General features: G+C 42.1%; 2 protein-coding genes across 2 annotated transcripts; both read right to left on the reverse strand.

Annotated features, from left to right (window-relative positions):
• LOC116123560 (methylesterase 10-like) lies at window positions 1-970 on the reverse strand. The gene is made up of 3 exons (XM_031409312.1): window positions 608-970; window positions 362-499; window positions 1-282 (listed from the first exon to the last, which is right to left on the reverse strand). The coding sequence occupies exons 1-3, from the start codon at window positions 968-970 to the stop codon at window positions 1-3; spliced, it is 783 nt and encodes a 260-aa protein (XP_031265172.1).
• Window positions 971-18,108: 17,138 nt separating this feature from the next.
• LOC116123561 (methylesterase 10-like) lies at window positions 18,109-19,095 on the reverse strand. The gene is made up of 3 exons (XM_031409313.1): window positions 18,730-19,095; window positions 18,500-18,637; window positions 18,109-18,390 (listed from the first exon to the last, which is right to left on the reverse strand). The coding sequence occupies exons 1-3, from the start codon at window positions 19,093-19,095 to the stop codon at window positions 18,109-18,111; spliced, it is 786 nt and encodes a 261-aa protein (XP_031265173.1).
• Between the last annotated feature and the right edge of the window lie 1,716 nt (window positions 19,096-20,811).

The following is a 20,811-nucleotide window of genomic DNA, read 5'->3' on the forward strand; positions in this document are numbered from 1 at the left end:
TCATTTATAATTGACAGCAATATCTAGTATAGTTTGAGAAAACTCTCTAGGCCTAGAAAGCATGACCATGTGGCCAGCTTCACTGATCTTCTTCACTTCTTTAGGTTGGTAGTTCTGGATCATCATCCGTTGAAGGTCCTCCTTCATCACTTCATCTTCTTCACACATGATAAAAACCCGATCAACTGACCCATATTTCTCTTTTGTTAACAAAGACTCCTTGGACAAATCTTCCAAGAACAACCCAGTTGGTCTAACCAATGTTTTTCCCAATTCTAAATCCTGCATACCGCAAATGTATGATCAATTAATTGCTGCAAATCACCTATTAAGTAACTAAGAGAAATGAAATGAGACTTGCCTCTAACTGGCAGTGTTTATACGCTGTAGTCTTCATGTATTCAGGACCAAAGATAGCTGAAGTTGGAGGATTTTCCAGGCCTTGGTTGAATGTTAACTGGCAATCCAATAAGGATTCCACTGGTGTACTGTTAAAATACTGATTATATAAAGCCAAACACCAAAAGAAATCAGCTTAGTCTCAAAATTAATTACAACTTGTTGAATGGCAATTAAAAGTAAATATATAGAAAAAAAAATTATTTACTTCTAGTATTAGAGTTCCCGGAGGAGATTTGTATGGAGGCATATAAGCAGACACAAACACTGCAACTAAAATTTTCTCAGGGAATTTCTCCATTGCAAGAGATATAGAGATACCACCATAGCTGTGACCAACCAAAATCACCTTCTCTTCTTGATTAAGAGAGTCAATGAACTCCATCAAAGGCTGCACGTAATCTGAAATAGAAACAATCTCATCTAGCCGCTTGGGATTGATCCCTGAAGCGCCCAAATCTATAGCACTCACACGATGACCACGTAATTTGAGAAGACTCACAACCTTGTACCAGCACCAGGCTCCATGGCAAGCTCCGTGAACTAAAACAAAGTGTTGTACAGCCTCCATCGCTATCTTTTCTCACTTATGCGTAGCGTTCTCATTTAAATAGAGAATTCAGCTCCAGAAAAATAGTTGAAACTGTAAAAATCATTTTTTTATTATGTAATGAATATTTGTAATTAAGGAAAGTCTTAAGTAGGATACATTAAATAAAGGTTTTATTTTATTTTACCAGTTCAAACAAAGTATTTGGTACTTTGCTGTTGTAATGTCTTTTCATGCGAACTTTGATTTGATTTGTGAAGATGGTTGGTTGTCTTTCCTAATTCCATTGAACGTATTACAATTGGTAATGGTATCCTCATTTATATTGGAAGATGAGGGCCTATTTCCACTGTATCAAGCATTGTTTTATACTTTTATTTGCATAAGCATTGTTTTATACTTTTATTTGCATAAGTATTGTAAAGATAAGCATTGGGTCCATTTTTATTTAAGGATATTTGATTTGCAATTCCACCTCATTTCTCCAGTTATTTATTCTTCTATAACATCAATTATTGCATCCATTATAAAGTCTTCAAAAACATGTATTCTAGCTCCACACAAAGTCAAAATATAATCAATTAATTTTTACGATTCACTCTGTTCTAGATGTTCAACATGAATTAATTAATTAAGATAGCTTACATGTGAAACGTCCCAAATAATGCAAGAAATAATTGTATCAGTGTGGAGAAAATTCAGGTCAAAAAAGAAAAAGAAAAACAAGTAAAATTCCTCTCACAATATATATATATATGTGTGTGTGTGTGTGTGTTAGGGCCAAAAAATGTCCTCGGCCCAAATAAGGAAACACCTCTAATAGAGATGAAAGCCTAGGCCCAATCCGAATGGGGCCCAAGTCAGAATTCCGCAAATGAGGCCCATTCGGTATGAAGTGCAGTCGGATTTTACCATCTGGACCTAGGCTTCCTGATCCTAGAACACCTTCTAGGCTTACGGTCAATTCGGAGCCCACAGTCGCCTACGGATTACACTCCTACTAGAACTCTGATAAGGAAGTCAACTACTATCCCAATTCCTTTAAGGTCGGTATCCGAGTCACACTCGAACTCCCTTTCCTGTCGAGATAAGGGAGCCAAAGGTTACACCCTTTGGGAGAACTACCACTACGAGGACTCCTAGTCCTACTAGGATTGGAAGGTCATACAATCACTATTTAAACAGAGGTCAGCCCTCTCACAAAGGATAGAAAACATTACACCTTCAGACCCTAGAGTTCCCACTTGAGAACTTCGCATTACAACCGTAGTCGCAGTCCCCGACTAGACTTCCGGTAACTCTCCCTTTCCCTAACCCTCACTAAAACTAGCCTCATTCAGCCTTACCGACTTGAGCATCGGAGTGCCTACGGCAAACACCACCCGAGTGTTTTCCGTCTGCTTCACGCTTGTTTCTCACATGTGCAGGTGCAACAGATCGCTAATGGCCTCAACCTCACGGGATCAGTCCCTCTTTTCGTAACGGTAGATTTTTGCATCTACAGTTTGGCACCCACCGTGGGGCCTTTGGCAGTCATTCGTCTCAACAAAACCTGCTACGTGAAGAAACTCTCCATGGCTGACAATTCTGATAACACTAATCCTAGCCTTGAGGCCAAATTGGAGGCTTTGACTGCCCTCATGTAATAGCACTCAAACAAGGTGGCAATATTAGAAGTTGAGAACACCGCCATCCGAACCGAAAACGCCTCCATCATGGCCAAGAACCAATCTCTAAAAGAAAAGGTAAGTCAGTTTTATGATCTTGAGCTTCTGCCTTGTTAAGTACCACCCAATCGGTTTCGCGCCTCGGTTCTGCGCCTCGGTTCCATCTATGCAACCTCTCCAAACTCCAGAGCACGGACCCACAATCTCGGATACAAGGTCGCACCAGCTATGTTTGTCATTAGTTGATGATTTAGCCGTGACTGATAGGGAACGGGGGCCACCGATAGAGCCACTCTTGATCGATCCGCTTCAGACACGAGATCAAGAAGTCCAAGCAACAGAGAGCCCACCACAACAAGAACCACCCATCCTCGCCATCCCATCCCACCTTCAGTCAGTCATCCTTACCCAAACACCACTTGGCTCGACTCATCCTCGCAGGTCGAGCAGTCCCCCACTCCTTCAAACTACCCCGCTTGAAGCCATTCATCCCAATGGGCCGAACGAATCCCAAATAACACCCTTTACAATCCATGTGGGGTGAAACACCCGATCAGTCACGCGGAGAGTCATCCAACTGAAGGGATGAATGGGGATCAAAGCTACCCAGCGGCGAATAACGGAGTGATCCGTCAAACTACACCACGCGGATTGACCCACCGAAACACATCAGGTGCGAATCGCATGGCCAACCAAGTTAACCAGGATCCAAGCACTAAGGGAAGCCTGCATGTGCAAAAGGTTCGGTTCAAGCCTCTCCAGCCCAACCTTTCAGTGGTATACCAACCTCCCAAACTGTTCAATCAACTTCTTTGCCCAGCTCACCAACACCTTCGTTGAACAATTCGCCAACAGTAAGAAACTCAAGAAACTACCAGCCAATTTGTACAGAGTCTATCAGGAGAAGGGGGAACCATTGAGAGAATATGTCAGCAGGTTCAACAAAGAAAAAATCTCCATCCCTTCCTGTAACCCAGAGACAGTAGTAGATGCCTTCAGAAAGGGTATCCTTTTGGATGGAGAACTATACAAAGATTTGACGAAGCTCGGTTGCACCACGATGGAAGACATTTTAGCCAGAGCTGTAATTCAAATAAGGTGAGAGGAAGATGAAATGAACTGGATGAGGCATGCCAGGTACGACGACTATCCCCAAAGGCGAAACAATAGAAGGTTAGAGTCCAGATCGTTTGAGGCCCGTTACCAACCCCTTCCACGTAACCTGAACAAGGTAAAGAGACCGTATGACCGCCTGCCAATTAGAACTGACAACAGACCATCCGAGTCGAGCCAATACAAAATTCCAGAGTACAACCTTAATGTCAAACTAACCCAGGTCATGGAAATCATGAAAGGCATAGGACCTATCGTTAAGTGGCCAAACAAGCTCAATCTTGAAGCAACAAAGGACACGACCAAGTGGGTCGAATTCCACGGTGACCATGGTCATAACACCGCGGACTGCATCGCCCTACGGTTGGAAGTTGCTGTGCTACTGAAGATGGGACATCTCCGAGATCTGTTGATGGATAAAGGGAAGAATACAATCAGCCAAAAAAGCTCGAAGGAAGCATCTCCCCGCTCCCCCCCCCCCCCCCCCCCCCCCCAGCCCCCCCCCCCCCCCCCCCCCCCCCCCCCCCCTTTCTCACGAGACCTACACCAAAGGGTTTTTGCTCCATTATCTCTGGTGGGTCGAATCAGTGAGGTAAGCTACTATTGGATTCATGCATTTTGGACATAGAAATGGTGTAACATGGATGAACGCAAGGTAGAACACAAGCATAACACATAAGCCCAAAAAATTTCAAGGTAAGGATGGAATATTACCTACTCCTTTGCTATTCAACACTTGAATCTTCTTTCTTGGAATCTTAGTTCTTCAAGTGAACTTGAAGAACCTCAAAATGTGATCCACACAAGTCAAGGAAGAGAGAGCTGAGAGAGTGAGAGAGTGATTTTGCTTTAATTGATTCAATTCAATTAAAATGGTATAAAACTTAATTTATATACCATGGGAACAAAGTGTAATTTTAAATTGTTTTAGGAAGACCTCAAACAATTTAAAATTAACTTGAGAATAAAATTTATGTCAAGTCCTTGGTTTTATGGTTAATTCATAATTAGACCAAATTTTAATTCCATTAAATATTCTAACCTTTTGGAATAAAACCAATGCACTTTTGCCCCCATCATTGAATCCAATTCAATAATAATATTTAATAAATCCTTATTATCCTTAGTTAGTGCTAGCTATTCATGGATAATCATTTCTCACCAATACATTAATTCGGATGCAACCGTTTACGTCCGAACATCATTAATCTGATTAATGATATGTATTACTCTTTCTCCTTGAGCTTGGTTTTATGTGTGACCATTTTGGTTCATTGTGATCTAGCCATGGGCCCAATATCTGATTTTGATATGTTTCGTTATAATTGTTTATAATTGAAACTTCCACTGATTATGGTAGACTTCTAGTAATGTTCCATAACCCCTAAACCACAATGAAGTGTAAACTCCAATGAACCTATTCTGATCGTGCGTACCGTGTAGTCAAATCCCTCCATTATCTAATCAATTAAGAATGGTTCATGATATGTCAAAACCTTTAACTTAATCTTTAATCGAATTGTCAATCAATACAATGGAACTCGTCAACATGAAACTACTTTTCATTTGACATTCATTATACTCTGGCTAGAGATTTCCATTTTCCAATGTTTATTGACATTCGTCTGGGAACTCGAGATTAGACTATTTTGAGTTAACAGATCTCATCTTGACCATCACTTGTCCTCGCACATGAATAACATATGACTAAACCGGCTTATTACACAAGACATGACTAGTCTCGTGCTTATACACCATATGAACCATATGCATCCTATGTTGAATCCAACCATGGTGTCTCAGGTCTGAGAATCAGTGGTACACTAGCTCGATCCTACGATGCATCATTGACCATATCCATGTGATTCATCGTAATCGGTCATATTCGGTAAACAGTTCACTAACCGTTTATCCATGCTATGTAACGCCCCACTTGAGGTACGTAGCTAAGTTATGGTGTATTGCTTGAATGTTTATTGTTTTGCTTTTATTTGGGTTGATATATTGTTAATATTGGTTGGTTGGCCCTTAGTTGAATTTTTGTTAAAGTTATTTTGAGAAAAATATGAAGAAAATCCCTTAAACTTTCATTAGGGGTAAAATGGTCTTTTTACTCAAAATTAGTTGAAATTTTGTGGAGTGTAAAGAGATAGAATTTCATGGAGAATGTAATAAAAATGAAGGCATTATTGTAATTGACTAAGGGACATAGATGGAATTTCCAAGAAAGAGCAAGGGCAAAATGGGAAGACATGTGTTAATTGTGAGTTAATAAGAGTTTGGGTCTAGAAAACCCTTCATTCTTCTTCTCCACCGCCAACTTCTACTCACCACTTCCTCTCAACTCTTTTTTTCAATATTTCAAGATATTTCAAGAATTTTAGAGAGCTTTTTGAGTAGTTTGGGATAGAAACTTAATCTAAAGCACCCTAAGGTAAAGATTTTTGCTTTAGATGTAAAGTTTTGCTTATATATATATATATATGAAGTCTTAGGGTTTTATTGTTTAAAGGTGTAGAGAAGAGACAAGCTATCAAAGGAAAGGAAAAGTGTTAGTAAAATCTCTACATTACAAGGTAAGTAAATCCAACCAAGTTGAGTTTTGAATAAGCTTTTGAGTAGAGATTTAGAGATTGAGTAGAGATGTATGCATGTATAAATATGTATTATGCTTGTTGAGGAATTGAGTTGAGATGAGTAGCTAATTGGTGGTTGTTGGATAAACTTCATGTATGAGAAGTGTTTTAATATGTATTGAGAAATGGAAATTGAGATGAAGTTTGAGAGATGTTGTGTAAACCTATTTGGAAGTGCTTTTCTTGACAGGGATTATGATTATATGAGGGAGTTTTCTCCCATTTTGGATGGCTAGAGAATAAGTAGAGTAGTAATTATAGTAGAGTGCTTATATGCACATGAGTTGCTTGATAAAATGCATAAGTGAAAACATGTTACTAAACTGCCCTGTCACAGCCGTGAATTTCGGAGTGATTTTTGGGCATCTTATGGAATGAACTGGGTTTAGACCAAAGCATAAAAGTTATAGCTCTGTCTCTAAGATTTAAAATGAGACAAAAATCGTAGCAATCCGATGTGTATAACTCAAGTTATGCCTTCTTGAGTGTGACATGCGCAGAATAACTGTCTTTGATGCAACATTGCATTTGTGCTTTTCATGAATGCATTAATGAGCATGAATCATCCATATGCATTAATTATGCATTAGAGAAAGAGTAGAAAAAGAGTAGAGAACTTTGAGTATGAGCTTTATTAAGAGAAAAGAGAGAAAAAGAGAATAGAGTAGGTTGTGCAATGGGGAACCTGTGAGTAATCGGTAGAGTATTCCCGCATGTACGCCGTATTGAGAGAGCGACATGAGTATGAGAGAGAGAAGTGGTGTAGCCCGTGAGAGTCATGCGGATGAGAGCTATACCCGAGAGTACCCGAGAGAGAGTTTATACGCTCACATGGCCAAGGGTTCCGAATCCATGCATAACCGAGTCCGATCAGATAGAATGAGTAGAAGTCACGGAGAGTGGGAGCGAGTCCCGGCCGTGCCTCCGGTAAGATGAGGCCGTGACTTACAAAAGAGAGTTAGTAAAAAGAGTTAAGAGAAAGAGGAAATAGAGAGAAGTATAAAAGAGAGAGTAAATGAGAATTGTAAGGAAAGAATTAGAGAGAGAGTTACGGGGATAGATGAGTAGAGGATTTACTTACTGAGCATTAGTTGTGCTCACCCCGTTGTTTCCTATGTTTTTGCAAGATCTAGGTGAGGATACAGTCGGATGGGCGTCGGCAAGCGAAGGGAAATGGCTACACTGTCTACCTTGTTTTTGATGCTTTTGTACATGATACAACTTTTTGTATAAAGAATGTATATGTTTAATAAAAGAAAAATTTGGGCCCAACTTTTTATGCTATCTTACATGTATTTTTACTATGTATATTTTAAACGAATATGAGTAGAATGGAGTTGTTACATGCTAATGCCTTAGTGACATACCTCTTATAATCACCCACACTAATACCATCACATGATATTCAATGGAGATTTTCAGCATGCCTACTATGCAATGTTATTGCCCAATTAACATTACTTGCGTAGGGAATTCTTTGATGATTTGATATTCTGAAGATCTGTGTTATCCGAATATTTCACATGCAATATTAGATATAATATAATATAAATGAAGCAGAAAATCAACATGTGAAATAAGAACACTTTCTTTTATTCATAATACATTTACAAGATATAATGTCCTGAAGCTGACAACACGATTGGTTCCTAGGGCATACACTAACAACTACTCCTCAGCCAAGTGCTACACTCGAGCCAACCATCAGCTAGAAGCCCGATCCATCCATCCGCCCTCCCGGCTGCACACCAACCAGGTAATCCAATTCGAAGATGATGAGCCAATCACCCTAGTTGCCCCTCATCACGATGCTCTAGTCATCTCCCTCTAGATCGCAAACATTGTGGTCAAGAGAGTATTCATAGACGGGGGATCTTCAGTAAACATTCTCTTCCTTGAAGCAGTGAAGGCCATGGGACTGGATGAAACAAACATCAGTAGACTACCAACTATACTGGTAGGGTTCAGTTCCGAGCAGAAGTACACCATAGGAGAAATCGCTTTACCTGTCTACACCAGCGGAGTCAACAAGCAAACCATCTTTCTAGTGCTCGACTATCCTTCACCATACAACGTCATTTTAGGCCGACCCTGGATCCACGACATGCGAGTTGTTCGATCCACCTTCCACCAAACCATCAGGTTTCCAACGAAATGGGGAGTAAGGGAAATCAAGGGCGACCCCAAGGCATCTAGAGATTGCTACAAAAACGCCTTCAAAAGCAAAGGTAACGCTTCATAGCAACTACAGTCTCATCCAATCCTACCGATCGAGCCAAATAAACCATCTATGGAGGAGTTGGATGAAGTGTTGATACACCCGAACGACCCTGAAAGGAAGACCCAGATAGGCTCACGCCTCAAGCCCGAAATAAGAGAGAGACTCATAGAATTCCTCAGACAAAACCAGGACTACTTCGCCTGGTCCCACGTTGACATGACAAAAGTCAACCTAAAAGCAATCGTTCACCACCTCAAAGTAGACCCGAATCTCCCCCCAGTGAAGCAGAGGCGTAGTAAATTCGCACCAGAACATAACTGGATCGTCAATGAGGAGGTCAACAAATTACTGAATAATGGCCTGATTAGAGAAGTCTACTATCCCGACTGGTTGGCAAACGTGGTGGTGGTGAAGAAAAAGAATGGAAAATTGAGGGTCTGCATAGACTTCACGGATTTAAACAAAGCATGCCTTAAAGACTCCTTCCCACTCCCACATATCGACATGATGGTCGATGCAACAACAGGCCACGAACTCCTAAGCTTCATGGATGCCTTTTTAGGGTATAATCAGATTTTAATGCACCCGAATGACCAGTAGAAAATAGCCTTCATTATAGAAAGGGGGACCTACTGCTACAAAGTGATGTCGTTTGGCCTCAAAAATGCCGGGGCTACCTATCAGCAGTTAGTTAACAGGATGTTCGCTGAACACCTCGGGGACACCATGGAAGTGTACATCGACGACATGCTCATCAAGTCCCTCATGGCCGAGCAGCACCTCGACCACCTCAACCAGGCATTGACCATCTTAAAGAAGTATAACATGAAGCTAAATCTAGTCAAATGCTAGTTCGAGGTTTCATCAGGGAAATTCTTGGGATACATGGTAACTCAGCGTGGGATAGAAGCCAACCCCGATCAAATCTAAGCAATCCTCAACATACCATCACCAACTTGCATCAAAGACGTCCAGCGCCTGGCAGGACGAGTGGCCGCCTTGAGCCGCTTCATCTCTAGGTTCGCCAGCCACATGCCACCATTTCTTCCACACGCTAAAGAAATCTAAGAAGTTTGAATGGACCTCTTCTTGTGAAGAAGCCTTGCAACAACTAAAGAGATACCTAACCTCCCCCCCACTCCTCTCCAAGCCCAAGGATGGGAAAAAGCTTTACACCTATCTGGTGGTTTCAGAGACAGCGATTTTGACAGTGTTAGTTCGAGAGGATAATGCGAAACAACTACCGGTCTACTATGTAAGCAAGTCACTCCTCGACGCGGAAACACGATACAATCAGGTGGAGAAACTTACACTCGCCCTCATCCATGCATCCAAGAAGCTCAGGCCATACTTTTAATGCCATTTCATAGTCATACTCACCTCCTTCCACTCAAGAAGATACAACACAACCCAGAGTTATCAGGCCGACTCACATAATGGACAGTAGAGCTCAGCAAGTTTGACATATCTTTCCAACCGTGCCCCATTGTCAAATCCCAGGCGCTGGTAGACTTTATTGCTGATTTCACTCTGAACACCACTATCCAAGCAGAAAGAGAGTTACTGTGCATGAATAGTGGATCGCCTTCAAAGTGGAGTCTCTCAGTGGATGGCTCAAGCAACGTGAATGAGAGTGGGCTCGACATCGTACTTACTATTCTAGAAAGAGACGTCGTCTAATGGGGCATACAATGTGGATTCAAATGTACCAACAACGAAGCTAAATACGAGGCTCTCATCGCTGGACTCTCTTTAGCCAAAGAAATCGGAGTAAGGAAGCTGGAGGTAAAGTCTAATTCCCAACTCATGGTCAACCAGCTACAAGGTATTTACCAAGCTCGCAGCTCGAAGATGACAACCTACCTGAATCTGGTCAAAGAATTGCAAAACTCCTTCGAAGAGTTCTCCATCGCCCAAGTCCCAAGAACGGAGAACACCCATGTTGACGCACTTGCTAACCTCGACTCAGCCCTTCAATGTTCCTCCCAGTCAACCATCCCTTTATTATTCCTCCAATGTCCGACTGACTGGAAGGAATGACCAACGAACGAGCCACTTGAAGAAGTGATGGACATCGAACTGCCTGATACCTGGATGACTTCGATAGTAAAATACTTGGAACACAATGATCTCCCAGCCGACAAGAATGAAGCACGTCGCACGAGAGCGAAAGCCGCCAGATTCACTATATACAAAGGCCAGCCCCTTAGGAAGTCATTCTCTGGTCCCTACCTCAAAAGCATAAACCCAGTAGAAGCCAAATGAGTTATCACCGAACTCCATGAAGGCGAATGTGGAAACCACGTCGGAGGATGCAACCTTGCCCATCGGGTGATCACCATTGGCTACTATTGGTCAACTATACGCACTGACTTAGTAACTTATGTGAAGAAGTGTGACAGTTGCCAGAGGTTCGCCCATGTCTCACAGCTCCCACCCGAATGACTCAACTTCACTCTCACACCTTGGCTGTTCATGAAGTAGGGAATGGATATAGTCGAAAAACTCCCAACCGCGCCCGGGCAACGAGTCTTCATGTTAGCTGTCACCGACTATTTTACTAAGTGGATCGAAGCCGAAGTACTTGCACAAGTCAGAGACAGAGAGGTAAAAGTTTTCATCTGGAAGCATGTCATCTGAAGGTTTGGGATACCGAAGGAAATCATCACCGACAATGGATCTCAATTCATCAGTTCAGGCTTTAGAGATTTCTGCGATATGTGGGGAATCAAGCTCAACTTCTCTGCCCCCCACAACCCCAAATCCAACGGCTAGGCCGAATCATCAAATAAAACTATTATGCAGACTTTAAAGAAATGCCTACAGAAAACCAAGAGCGCATGGGCAGATGAACTACCCAGAGTCCTATGGTCCTACCAAATGACAGCCCGCTCATCTATGGGTGAAACCCCTTTCTCCCTCATATATGGATCTGAAGCAGTCATCCCAACCGAAGTATTAGTCATTTCCACCAGACTTCAATTGGCAGATGGAGAAACCAATAGCCAAAACCTCTGCCACAACCTGGACACCGTCGACAAACTACATGAGCGAGCAACCATTCACAACGTAGTCTATCAACAGCAGGTCGCCCGACACTACAACCGCAACGACCGAATTAGAATTTTTAAAACTGGTGACTGGGTCCTCCACAAGGTCTTTCAAAACACTAAAGAGGTCAACTCTGGCAAGCTCGGTCCCACCTAGGAGGGTCCTTACAAGATCGCCAAGGAAGTAGGGAAAGGCGCCTGCCGACTTCAAACTCCCGAAGGCAAAGACATCAGCAACAGCTGGAATGCAGTCCATTAACATGTATGTTTTCTTTATTCTGTTTAAAAAAGGATAAGTGGGTCTATCTACCTCATTCACCGTCAGTCGGCTTCAGGGCCCGAATAAAATAAAGTATTATTCAGCAATAGAACTGTTTACCTTCGATCGGTCCAGACCGATTCATAAGTTTACACCTTCGATCAATCCAAACCGATTCATAAGTTTACACCTTCGATCGGCCCAGACCGATTCATAAGTATAGCACCTTCGATCGGCCCAGACCGATTCATAAGTATAGCACCTTTGATCGGCTCAGACCGATTCATAAGTATTACACCTTCAATCGTCCCAAATCGATTCATAAGTATAACACCTTTGATCGGCCTAGACCGATTCATAAGTTTACACCTTCGATCGGCCTAGACCGATTCATAAGTTTACACCTTCGATCGGCCCAAACCGATTTATAAGTATAACACCTTCAATCGGCTCAGACCAATTCATAAGTATTACACCTTCGATCGGCCCAGACCGATTCGTAAGTATTACACCTTCGATCGGCTCAAATGGATCCTTAAATTTACACCTTCGATCGGCTCAGACCGATTCATAAATTCACACCCTTGATCAGCTCAGATCGATTCATAAGGTTACACCTTCGATCGGCCAAGACCGATTCATATAGTTACATCCCCAACCCACTAGAGAGTCCACACGACTCAGCCACTTAGCTGCGTCAAAATTGCAACACAAGCATGCGGTTCAACCCCTAGTGCATCTACAAACAAACAAGTAATCAAATCATTCATCCACAAGGAAAGCACCAAAACAGAATCACAAGTATGATATAAAATAAGCCTCAAGCAACTAAGTTCCAAGTACAAAGTAAGGCATACACGCAAAAGAAGGGCATCGTAGGCCCCAAAAATACATGAGCAAAAACAAAAAAAAAGCTAAGTATCATCGGTATGAGTCGTCTCACCCATCTTTGACTCGATCACCTTATCAACAGCCCTAGCACTCGCCCTTGCAGCCTAGTCGCTCACATCCTCAGTAATCGATGGCCCCGGTTGGCTAGCAAAATTGAGCACTTGCTCATCAATCTACTCCTCCGTATGCCCAGTGGCCTCCTCCTTCATCATCTCCTGTATGAGCTGAATGTCCTCATCCGGGTTCCAGTGAGAGGTGTTCCTGGCCTTGTACTCAAGCATGAGCTCTCCCTTGGCCCTAATGATGGCGTCATTAGCAATGCTCAAGCACTGCTCCCTCAAGGACTTGAGCTCTGCGATCCTCTCAGCCAACTCTCTCCTCAGCCGCTCTAACTCACTCTCGGCCTCCTTCAGACGCTGATGGCTCTCCCACTCAGCTCTTTGAGTTGCCGCTTCTCGCTGTCGCAGATTGGTATTAGATTTCGATACATCATGTGTCCTCTTCTCTTACGACACGATAGATTTCCTCAGGTGCAGGCTGCTGGTGAATGCCTGCATAACAAAACAACTTGATCAGTATACGTCAACAATAAACACAGTAAAGTAAAACTCTGGCTTATACCTGAAAAGCATGGAAAACCCCCCAGTCAGCAACTGCGACTGCGACCGTACCCATCTAGTTCAAACGGGTCTCGTCTGTTGGGAACAGGAATGAGTAGGCCAACTGACTCATGGAAGCCGCGTCCGAGTAGGTCGACATAGAAGCTGGGATGCTGAAGGTGATCCTTTCAATACTATGATCTTGGATGACCCAGCCCCGACCACAGGCTGATGACTTGGTGGAGTTGCCACCACATCCTCTGCTCTTCTCTTCTCTCCTCTCCTCTCCTCTCTAGCCGAAGACTCCTTTTTTTGTTTCTCCTGGCGCCTAGCAATAGACTCGCTCGCACTTGGGATGGTCAGCTTCTTCATTAGCTTTTTTGCAATCGCAAACTCTCCAACAGTTAGTGGATTCAGCCTCGACTTACCATACAAGGTATGATTGCAGTAGCGAGTCAATAACACATTCTAGGTTTGCTTCAGCGAAGGGAAGGGGATACCTCGCTGGATGGCTTCTACTCCGACCTAGAGATGACTCGTCTTGAGGTTAGCTTCCTCCAACACCACTCGCCAATCCCTCTGCGGTTTTGGAATAGCTAGAACCTTCTGGGTCTACACGTCCAAGCTGTCCCCACTCTGCCCCGCTCGGTTGAATTCAAGCTTTGCAAAGAAAAAACACAATAAGATTTTAGTAACCAAAATTCGAGATAAAGACAAAGTTTCTCACCAGTAGCTCGCCAAGTGAACGGAATGTCGCCCTGGCCTCTCTCCCCGAAGACTGCGTTACCCTGCATAAAAAAGTATCGATCCTTCCAGTTCTTATCACTTGACCGAAGGTCGGTCATGGGTGATCTCGCTCGTGCCTAAGGTTCAGTAGGTATCGACTTTTGTTCTTATCATTCTCTTTTAGGAAGTACAAATAAAGCAGCTCGTGCAGCCCAAACATCACTTGATGTCGTACACAAAGGTCCTCTAGAGCCATCAGCAGCCTCCACCCATTCGGCATGAGTTGTGACGGAGCAATCTTGAAATGGTCCAAGACCTCCCATACGAGGCGAGGGATGGGAAGCCTGAGCCTATCATGGAACCACTTTTCATAGGCGCTCACCCATCCTTTCGCTTCCCAGTCGACCCGCTCGTACGATCAAGTTGCCCTAATCTCAACGGATTCTGGAATATGATACATTGTCTGGATCTACCACATATCATTGTCCTTCAATAAGGGCGGATAATCTTGGCTCAGTATCCCACCACCTGGCCGACTCGGCTCGTCCTTAGAGCCACTATGAGTAGAGGATGAACTACCAAAATCACCAACTCCTTTGGAGTCTTCCCCACTCTCCCCTTGCCTGCCAGGATCACTCGGATTAGCTCCACTCGTCCCAAGGGTAGTTACGTTCACACCGGTTGGTATACCGACCGGAACGCCCCCACCTTCAGGCATCATCACCATGGTTGGGGCATTCTCGTACTCATTCCCGACCTTTGCCTCAGCCCCACTCGAACTACTGAACTTTGACCTAAACATTGCTCAACCTATTCACTCTCCCCGACCGACCGACTGACCCACTTCCTTCAAAACTTATTCACTTGATCACCCCTCGTCCCTCACCACCGACCGAACAACTCCCTTCAAAACCTTTTCTACTTGATCACCCTTCATCCCTCACCGTCGACCGACCTAGTCTCCTCAAAATCAACTACTACTTGATCACCGCTCGCCTTGCACCACTGATCGACCGACTCCAAAAATCTAACCCAGCTCCAGTGCCTCACTCGTGCTAAGCCACCGACTGACTGATCAAAAACCAAACTCTTCCAACTCCTATTAGACCTTTGACTCGACCCGGACGACAACCACCAACCTCTCAGTCTAAGAGACCGGTCGACCCAGAAAGACTGCCAAACTTAAAAAACCTAGCTAAACATTGTACTCGACTCAATCAAGCAGACCGAGACGAGTCGAACAAGAAACCAATATAAATTGACTCCATCTTCTAAAAACCTAGAAATGCCACCATAAACCCAGAATCCTCGGTAGCCAGAAAAAATCCTTTACCTTCTCCGTTTAGCCCAAAATTCCAACCTTCTCGCAAAAACTTTTTCAAATCCTTACAATAACTTACCCAAATGCAAACACAAACCAATTTCATAGCAAACGAGAAAAACCTGAAAACTTTTCTTTAGATTCCCTCCTCTACATACTCGAAATCACCTTGAAAAATAACACAAGACTACCCTAGAAACAAACCAAAGGCAATAAATCAAAAAGAGAGGACCCAGAAGAAGCGATTACCATGAAAAGGTGCCGGAAAAATCCCAAAGTTGTGAAAATATTCCCCTATGAAAGAAGAACTCCTCTCCAGTTTTCTATTTGGAAAGACGAATCGCACCCAAAAACGTTCAGACACTGCATTTAATAACCATCACATCGATGGTCCACGTGGCAAAACATGCTTTGCCCTAGGAGAATTGTCTTTTCAAATTCCCGCCCAAACAAAGAAAGAATCTCCACCACACACGTGGAATGAATCCGCGCACGCTAGGAAATCGCGATCGCGAGCAAGTACCACGCTGGATCGTACGGCCTACCCAACCAAGCTGGCATATTTAAGCATACCAATTATCCGCGGAAAAGCCAATGCATTTTGTTACTTCACCCATTCAAGAAATCCTCCTGACTGGGCAGCCAGCAGCAAACAGGTAACCCTGCTTTTAGCATCGAGACAAGCACTAGCAAAGATAAAGGGTATCAAGCTAATCAGTCATCCTGGACAGACGAGCCGGTAGCGAACAAAATTTAAGCATGTGTACATCACTTCGCTCGGGTTCGACCAATTCGCCCAAGGCACCACATCCATATTAGGTGTAATGCATTCCGCTCGGTCGAAAACACCAAGTAAATACACCTTCAATAGATAACTCATTCATTCACGCACTCGGTCTGACCGATCCACGTGAATACACCTTCAATAAATAACTCATTCATTCACGCACTCGGTCTGACACACCGAGTGAATACACCTTCAGTAGAAAACTCATTCATTCACGCACTTGGTCTGACACACCAAGCGCATACACCTTCACGAGACTGTTCGCTCATAAACCTGCTCGCCCGGCTCCATACACCGATTGACGGCATCCCTTTGGGTTGATTACACACTCTGACTCGGTTAAAGGCACCGAGTGTGTTCATGACCACATGTCGCCTCCATCCATCTGGTTAGGCGTACCAAAGAACTCACGGACTACGAGCACGATCATGTGATCAATCGGTCGACCAGATCGCCTCCAAGCGATGCATACTCTCTAAGTTAAGCATTCCTTAACTCAGAGAGTGGGGGGCAAATTGTTAGGGCCAAAAAATGTCCCCAGCCCAAACAGAGAAACACCTCTAACAAAGATGAAAGCCTAGGCCCAATCCGGATGGGGCCCAAGTCAGAATTCTGCAGATGAGGCCCATTCGGTATGAAGTGCAGTCAGATTTTACAGTCTGGACCCAGGCCTCCTGATCCTAGAACACCTTCTAGGCATACGGTCAATTTGGAGCCCACAGTCGCTTACGGATTACACTCCTACTGGAACTCTGATAAGGAAGTCAACTACTATCCCAATTCCTCCAAGGTCCATATCCGAGTCACGCTCGAACTCCCTTTCCTGCTGAGATAAGGGAGTCAAAGGTTACACCCTTTGGGAGAACTACTACTACGAGGACTCCCAGTCCCACTAGGATTGGAAGGTCATATAGTCACTATTTAAATAGAGGTCAGCCCTCTCACAAAGGACATAAAACATTACACCTTCAGACCCTGGAGTTCCCACTTGAGAACTTCGCATTACAGATGTAGCCACGGTCCCCGACTAGACTTCCGGTAACTCTTCCTTTCCCTAACCCTCACTAAAACTAGCCTCATTCAGCCTTATTGACTTGAGCGTCAGAGTGCCTACAGCAAACACCACCCCGGTGTTTTCCGTCTGCTTCACGCTTGTTTCTCATGTGTGTAGGTGCAGCAGATCGCTAATGGCCTCAACCTCACGGGATCAGTCCCTCTTTCCGTAACGGTAGATTTTTGCATCTACAATATATATATATATATATAATAATATATTATATAATTTTTTTTTTTTTTTTTTTTTTTGGTGACCGGGATGTTTAGGCGACTTGTCGCATCTCAATTAACCCCTAGGCCCTGAAGTTGATGACTGGGTACTACCTCATTAAGGCCTATAGGATTTGAACTTACATCTCATAGAATCTTTTTTTACTCATTTAACATCAGGTCATCTAGTGGTGATAATGTTTGGTATATATTGAGTGTCATATTATTTGCAGCATGCCTTTTACCAAATAGTCTGGTAGTGTTAAGTTCCTCTTAGCCCAAAAAAAAAAAAAACAAAACAAAAAGAGGAGAATTTTGTGGATTAATAACTGTAGAACATTGGAATTGGAGTTACGATCAATTCGGTATAAGTTTAAATTAACGTCTCAGTCATTATGTTGTTCAAATAATCAAGAAAATAAACCAGAAACTCAATAATTCAAACAAATACGAAGCTTTTAGTAGTTAAAATTCTTCATTTATATTACTGGGATAAGACTCACGAAATTAAGAGAAATACTAATTATACAAGACAGGTTAAACATTAAAGAGTCTTGACGGTATCCTTAAAACACAAACACAACTTAAACATTAGAGATTAGAGATTATATTGAACCCACATATCATTTATATTTGAGAGCAATATCTTTCAAGGTTTTGATTAACTCTGCAGCCTTAGAAAGCATGATCATGTGATCAGCTCCCCTTATCATCACCACTTGTTGTGGAGGGTAATTCTCGACCATTTCCCTCTGGAAATCTGGCTTTATCACATCATCCTCTTCACTCATCACATAATATCGATCCACTGCGCCATACCTCTCTTTTGTCAACAGATTTTCTTGGGACAACTCTTCCAGCAAAAACCTTGTTGTTCTTGCCGTCCAGAAGCCGCTCACATATGTCTGTATTTATGCGGCAACGGTTAAATTTAAGGAGATGTAACGTATAGCGCTTAGCATGTTAGACATTCATTATTAAATTTATAAGATTTATACTTAAAAGACGTCTTACATGGAGGGGGCAGTTCTTATACGCCTTGGTCCTTAAGTATTCGTAACCAAAGCGAATCGACGTTGGAGGTTTTTCCGAGCCATTGTCGTATTTTATCTGGCTATCCATGAAGGACTGCCTTGGAGTCCTGTCCAGATACTAGTAACCAAACACAAAGACAAAAAGAGGGTTAGTAAAATAAAGCATCTTAAACATATTAATTTTAACATAGTAAAGAAACAAATGTTTACATCTTGTAAGAGAAATCCCGGGGGAGTTCTGTGATTAGGCATAAAGGCCGAAACAAACACTGCGGCCAAGACTTTTTCCGGGTATTTCTCGGTGACCAGAGATATACTGAGGCCACCATAGCTGTGACCGACCAAAATCACTTTCTGTGGAGGTCTGAGAGAGCGTAGGAATCCTGTGAGTGGCTGCAAGAATTCTGAAAGATTAAGAACCTCATCCCATTTTTTGGTATTAAACCCAGTAGTTCCCAGGTCTATACAAGTGACTCCGTGACCAGCTGATCTGAGCTCCATCCTAACATGTAACCAATGCAATTCCATATCAAAGCAAGCTGCTTCAACGAAAACAAAGTGCTTCTGTTTCGCCATGGTAGCGTCTCTGTGTTTTCTGTAGTGTACAAATGATGAACTTTTTCTGTGTTTTCTGCAGTCTACAAATGCTGAACTCTAGACAGCTTGAAGTTGTGACAAGTGTTTATTATCATTCTGCTTGATGGGGTGGACACCCATACAATTTTACAACACCAATAAAGTTTAGAAACTAACAACAACGCCCTTGACTTTAACAGCAATCTGTTAAAATAAAAGGTAAATACATAGGTGGAAATGTGAAATGTCAGAAACAAAAGTTTAGGATTTGTTTGATAATTCAGAAACCTGTGGAAGATGATTAATTTTGAATAAAAGTTTTAGAGGTTTATACGTATAATTTGTGATATAATTTAGAGGCATCCCTTGATGAGCATTTTCTTTACAGTACAAGAGAAAAGGAGCAAAAGATGAGATGCGCACATGCATGAATTACAGAATTAGCTGTGATTATAAAGCTTTATCATAAATGCGACAAAGACGTCTCAACAATTTGCCTTTCATCTTCCAATTTCAGAAAGGCCTCCGTGAAACGGTTTAGCCATTTTCATGCAAAATTTGTACAGTTGTGAGTTGCGTTTATCGAAAATGAATGAATGAAGACCCTTTTTCATTAAAATTTGAGGACAGTTGTGTTCTTCGAAATTGAATGAAGACCCTTTTTTCTCTAGTTAATTAGAGCGGGCATCCTATGCAATCTTGTGAAGCTCACCCTTGTCTTCATTTGAGCTGGATCAATTGATTTCTCTTAAAAGAATTTCGTAAAAACTAAAGCCAGTTTTGGGAGGCAGAAGTTCCTTGAATTGCATATAATGTTTGCTTATTCACAACTCACGGAAATAAATTTCATTAAAATTATTTTGCACATTTTAAATTAAAATACAGTAAGTCAAATAAAAAACTGATCAAAGGAGTGTATTACTAGTTCAATTTTTTTTTTTTTTTTTGGCCGAATTACTATTCTCACATTAGGTTAATTTGATGAAAGTATAATCTCCTATCCTCGATTTTAAAAAACCATTAACTTTGCATTGTCCACTAATCTCTGTCCATCCAATTTTTTTATTTTTTTATGATCAAGAGTGTCTGGACCAGCTTATGCGCACCTCAACTAATCCTTCAAGACCTTGGAACTACCGGTCTAAGGTGAATCAAACTCAAAATTTCTTGAGTAATACACTCAAGAGTCCTAATTTACCATTTGGCCACTCAATGGTGGTAATGTCCATCCAAATTACTATTTCACTGATTTTAAGCCTCTGAAATGTCCGGTTTATCTTTATATTTATCATTATCAAAATAATAAATATTTTAACAAAACTATTAATTCTAAATTCATCACTAATCACAAATCTAATCCTTAACAGAATTAATTTTAAATTAAGAGTGGTCCTATTGACCCCCACTTTTTATCTTACTAGACCCCATTTTTAAATTTACCCTACCAAATTTTTTAAGTATATACAAAAATCTAGTCGAACCTCACCTATTTCCAAAATTACTGTTATATTCATATTTCAACTCCACTTCTTATACCTTCTCAATTATATATTTTTCATGAAAATTACGCCAATATCAACCTTTCACTGGGATATAAATTTTCCCCTTTTTAAAGACAATTCTTGCTTCTAATTGGAAAATATTATGGGACTTAAGCTTCTTTTTTTTTAAGGGATATGTTATTAAAATTATCATACAATAAGCTTAAAATAGAAC

Source organism: Pistacia vera, unplaced genomic scaffold (genome assembly GCF_008641045.1).
Source record: "Pistacia vera cultivar Batoury unplaced genomic scaffold, PisVer_v2 Contig143, whole genome shotgun sequence".
NCBI classification, from domain to species: Eukaryota; Viridiplantae; Streptophyta; class Magnoliopsida; order Sapindales; family Anacardiaceae; genus Pistacia; species Pistacia vera.

Bases quoted from the DNA above. Each gene is read 5' to 3' on its own strand.
- LOC116123560 (XM_031409312.1), bottom strand. From the start codon at position 970: ATGGAGGCTGTACAACACTTTGTTTTAGTTCACGGAGCTTGCCATGGA. The intron at 500-607 runs GTAAATAATTTT...TTATATAATCAG, and splicing joins CGGGAACTCTAATACTAGAA to TATTTTAACAGTACACCAGT. The intron at 283-361 runs GCAAGTCTCATT...TGCGGTATGCAG, and splicing joins ATAAACACTGCCAGTTAGAG to GATTTAGAATTGGGAAAAAC.
- LOC116123561 (XM_031409313.1), bottom strand. From the start codon at position 19,095: ATGGCGAAACAGAAGCACTTTGTTTTCGTTGAAGCAGCTTGCTTTGAT. The intron at 18,638-18,729 runs GTAAACATTTGT...TTTGGTTACTAG, and splicing joins CGGGATTTCTCTTACAAGAT to TATCTGGACAGGACTCCAAG. The intron at 18,391-18,499 runs GTAAGACGTCTT...GCATAAATACAG, and splicing joins ATAAGAACTGCCCCCTCCAT to ACATATGTGAGCGGCTTCTG.